Source organism: Gallinula chloropus (genome assembly GCF_964237585.1).
Source record: "Gallinula chloropus genome assembly, chromosome: 4".
NCBI classification, from domain to species: Eukaryota; Metazoa; Chordata; class Aves; order Gruiformes; family Rallidae; genus Gallinula; species Gallinula chloropus.
This window is the reverse complement of record NC_140088.1, coordinates 63,298,496-63,302,384: the sequence shown is the minus strand read 5'-3', so window position 1 is coordinate 63,302,384 and position 3,889 is coordinate 63,298,496. Positions and strand designations below refer to the sequence as shown.

General features: G+C 55.6%; 1 protein-coding gene across 1 annotated transcript; it reads right to left on the bottom strand.

The window, feature by feature from the left end:
• Nucleotides 1–1,028: 1,028 nt before the first annotated feature.
• HAND2 (heart and neural crest derivatives expressed 2) lies at nucleotides 1,029–3,510 on the bottom strand (the record flags this gene model as incomplete). Its single annotated transcript, XM_084262791.1, has 2 exons — nucleotides 1,029–1,868; nucleotides 2,956–3,510. The coding sequence occupies 2 exons, from the start codon at nucleotides 3,508–3,510 to the stop codon at nucleotides 1,770–1,772; spliced, it is 654 nt and encodes a 217-aa protein (XP_084118917.1). The 3' UTR covers nucleotides 1,029–1,769.
• Nucleotides 3,511–3,889: the final 379 nt, after the last annotated feature.

Genomic DNA, 3,889 nt, shown 5'->3' with positions numbered 1-3,889 from the left:
AAAGCCAGCTTGGTTTAAATTGAGATGATTTGAGAAAGGGTTTAAAATACGAACCCGAATTTTATTATGAGAAAGGTGGAAAACCTTGCTCTTAACCGGGTATTGCAAAAAACCCATCAAACAAACAAAAAACCAAACCCAAACAAACAAAACCCACCAAACAAACAAAAAAGGAAAAAGCCTAGAGCAACTTCTTTATGTAAAAAGCTTTATTTATTTTTCTTCCTTGCTCCCTACGATACAGAGGGATGCCACCCATTCCCCAGCGCTGAATATCTGCAAACTCCCCCCGGCAGCGGGGAGCAGAAAAGCCACCGGACTGACACCGAGACCCCTGTAAAGGAGTCAGCAGACGGGGCGAGAGATAACTCTGCAGTTATAAGGAAAGAGAGATATACCGGGGAAGAGGATGGACTTAATAATAGGAGCCAGAGCATGGTCTGGTGCAGTTGCAATCAGGAAGAAAAAAAAAAAAAAAAAAAAAAAAAAGGTCTAAAGAAATAATGCTCGCTGTGGCGGGCTGGAAATGTGCAACCCAGGAGAGTTTTGGGAACCACAAAGTTAATATTAAGTTCACCGTAGCTCATTGTAAATCTTACATACACAGACACCCCCCGCAAATCCCTTGCCTTGTTCGCTCTTTCTTGCTTGACGTAAAATTACCTGCTACATAATCACTCCGAGCAAAACTCTCCGGCCTCCCTCGCCTGCCCCCGGCACTCCTCCGGGGAAGCCGCCCCCGCGGGGCCGCCCCCGATCCGGGCTCAGCTCCCGCCAGCGCCTAGCACCGCTGCCGCCCGGGCGCCGGTGGGAAGGAAACCGCGCATCTCTGCGATTTCAGATCCGCCCGGGGTTTGCACCCTTGTCCGTTTCCCGTTAGCAGTAGGTCTCCTGCATGGAGAACACCACCACAAGGCATTCCCGTCCAGCTCAGCTGCCGGGTTCTGTTCAACACTCACGGGGCCGGCGAGATCCCTCCCTCTACTCCTCCTTTCACTCAGCCACTTGTTTAAAAATAAACTTAGGAGCCATCTTTATAATTTAGTTTACTTTCCAATATTTTAAATATTATGAAAAAAAAAGCCATAAACAACGCTGTTATTCAAAACATCTTGAGGTATAAAACATAAAAAGATTTGGGTTTTCTTTTTTTTCATTTTTCTTTTTTTTTTTTTGGTTTTGTAAAAAACACACACAGTGGTTTATTGAGTACTTACAACGTTTACACCTTCAATATTAATTAGATTCCACTTTTCCCCTTACGGACGGAAGTGCACATAACCAATAACTGTTGAAAACATCTTCAAATACTGAACGACCACAACAAAATTACAACACTAAATACCGAGTCAACCGAAACATCGGTGCAACTGTTTCTGTTGAAATATAACTTTATAATCCCATGAATATTTATATCCAAAAGGCCAAGTATTAGAGATACACTTCACATACACACTATGCCAGGGAGGGATTTTGGGATTTTTTTTCCTTTTTTTTTCTTCCCTTTTCTATGGTTCTGTTTTCCCTGTGTGTTTTATACAGAGCAAATAACATTCACGAAACTATTAGAGACATTACCCCTTACCAAGCTGGAGTTTCCTCTTCATATATGGAATGCTTTTTCCCTCTCCTTCAAATATCCACATTTTTTGGGGGGGTTGGGGGGAGAAATTGCACATAAATAAACTGGACGATTCCGAATACAAAGAGTCCTCGGAGGAGAGCTCACTACCGATACTAAAAGGACGGCTTCTCCAGTCCTGCCGTGCTCACTGCTTGAGCTCCAAAGCCCAGACATGCTGCGGCCAGCCAGTCCTCCCTTTGGTTTTCTTATCGTTGCTGCTAACTGTGCTTTTCAAGATTTCGTTCTGGGGAAACAGGATGCGAAAGGAGAGAAAGAGAGAGGGGAAAAACAGAAGGGGGAGAACAAAAAGTTAGAAGAGGTATTCCTCGCCTTTCTAGGTCGCCACTTCCCTGCCCTGAGAGGGAAAACTACCAGGAGACACACTCGGGCTCCTGCCGAGGCCTCCGGGCTGCAGGGCATAAAGCGAGGCGGCCTCCATGGGGGTCTCGCCGCGGGCGAAGCCGCCGCCCATGGGAGCGGCCCCCGCGCTGTGCGTGGCCGCCCACGGTCCCCGGCGCAGACCGATCACCGCTCCGCGCCCACCACCGCTACCCTTCCGCGGCCGGACCGCGGAGCTCAGAGACACGAGGAGCGGGCTGGAGACTGAGCGGCCCCAGCCACCTACGGGGAGATGGGGATTACGGTAAGGTCCGCGCCTAACCCGGGCTTCGGGAAGGAGAGAGATGGGCGCAGGCACCTACCGTCGAAAAACATCGGGCCTGCGGCTACCGAGATCTGCGAGACTATCACCCGAGTGTGCCGTAGGGCCTACACGAAATTGGGATCGCTCGGCCTGCATAAATCCGACTTTTCGTGTTAAAAGCAAAAAAAGTTGTAGCTCAGAGCGCCCGGGCAGGAAAGCCCAGCGCTGCGGACCTATCGCTCGCCGAGGGTCTAAAGTCGGGACGGGCTTAGCAGGTAATCGCGCCTCCAGCCTTTTATTTAAGAGAACGGAGGCTTGTCTCTGGCGGGATCACAGTTTGGGACCCGGGACAAACTCATGCCCCGGAACAGACCCTCCCCGGGGGGGTCCGCTGTCGCGGCGTTTTCACCACGGCTGCTCCCAGCCGCCGGGTTGGATCCGGACGCTCTGCGGGAGCCGCTGGCACCGAGGGACGCCAGCGGGACTGTCCCCTGTCCCGCTCTCGGCCCTCAGGTATGTGCCGGGACAGGCGGGGCCGAGGTGTCCTCTATGGACATCACCCGGCCACCGGACCCACCCGAGCTCCGGGAGCGCAGGGATGCGGCGCCGGCGGGCGGCCGAACAGCGTCCCCTCTACGATCCCTCCCGCCCCGTCCCGTCTCGACCCGCCCCGTCCCGGAGCACTGACCAGCTCTTTCTTCCTCTTCTCCTCCTTCACGTCTGTCTTCTTGATCTCTGCCTTGAAGGCCTCCGCTTCCCCGTTCTGGTCATCCTTCGCCAGCAGGTCCATGAGGTAGGCGATGTAGCTGGTGGCCAGGCGGAGGGTTTTGATCTTGGAGAGCTTGGTGTCGGCGGGCACGTTGGGGATGCACTCCCGCAGCTCCGCGAAGGCGCTGTTGATGCTCTGAGTCCTGCGCCTCTCCTTGCGGTTCGCCGTGCCCCTGCGCTTCACCGGCCGGGGCCCCCCGAGCCCGGGCGGGCCGTTCCCGGGAGGCACCCCCCCGTAATGGGAGTGGTCCATACCCGGGGCCCCGTTGGCGTACTCGGGGCTGTAGGACAGAGCCATGCTGTAGTCGGGGGGGGACATCTCCGGGTGGCTGCTGATGAGCCAGCCGTGGAAGTAGGGGTTCTCCTCGTGGCCGCAGCGGGTGGCGGCGGCGGCGGCGGCAGCGGCGGCGGCGGCGAAAGGGTAGCCCTCATGGTGTACCACCGGGTGGTGGGGGAAGCCGCCCACTAGACTCATCCCCGCTCCCTAGTGCACCCCACCCCGCCCCCCCGGGCCCCAAAACAAAGCTTTCCCCTCCCCGCCCGCCCCCCCACCCCCCGCCGCACCGGCGGGAGATGTTCCCCGCCGCTCACCCCTCAGCACTGCCCCGCTGCCCGCTGCCTCTCCATAGGGCGCTGCTGCAGAGTCCCCGCGGGTGCCCGAGCAATCCCCCCTCCCCAGGCGCCGCCGCCGTCGCTCATGCGTTGTGCCTCCACCTCCTCCTCCTCCTCGCCCGGGGCCGGGTCTTCGAGGAAGCGCGCACAGGAAAAAAAAAAAAAAAAAAAAAAAGCTATGGAGAGAAGTCGACCAAAACAAAATGGCTTGGCTTCCCAGCCAGGGATCTTCCTCGCCTCTT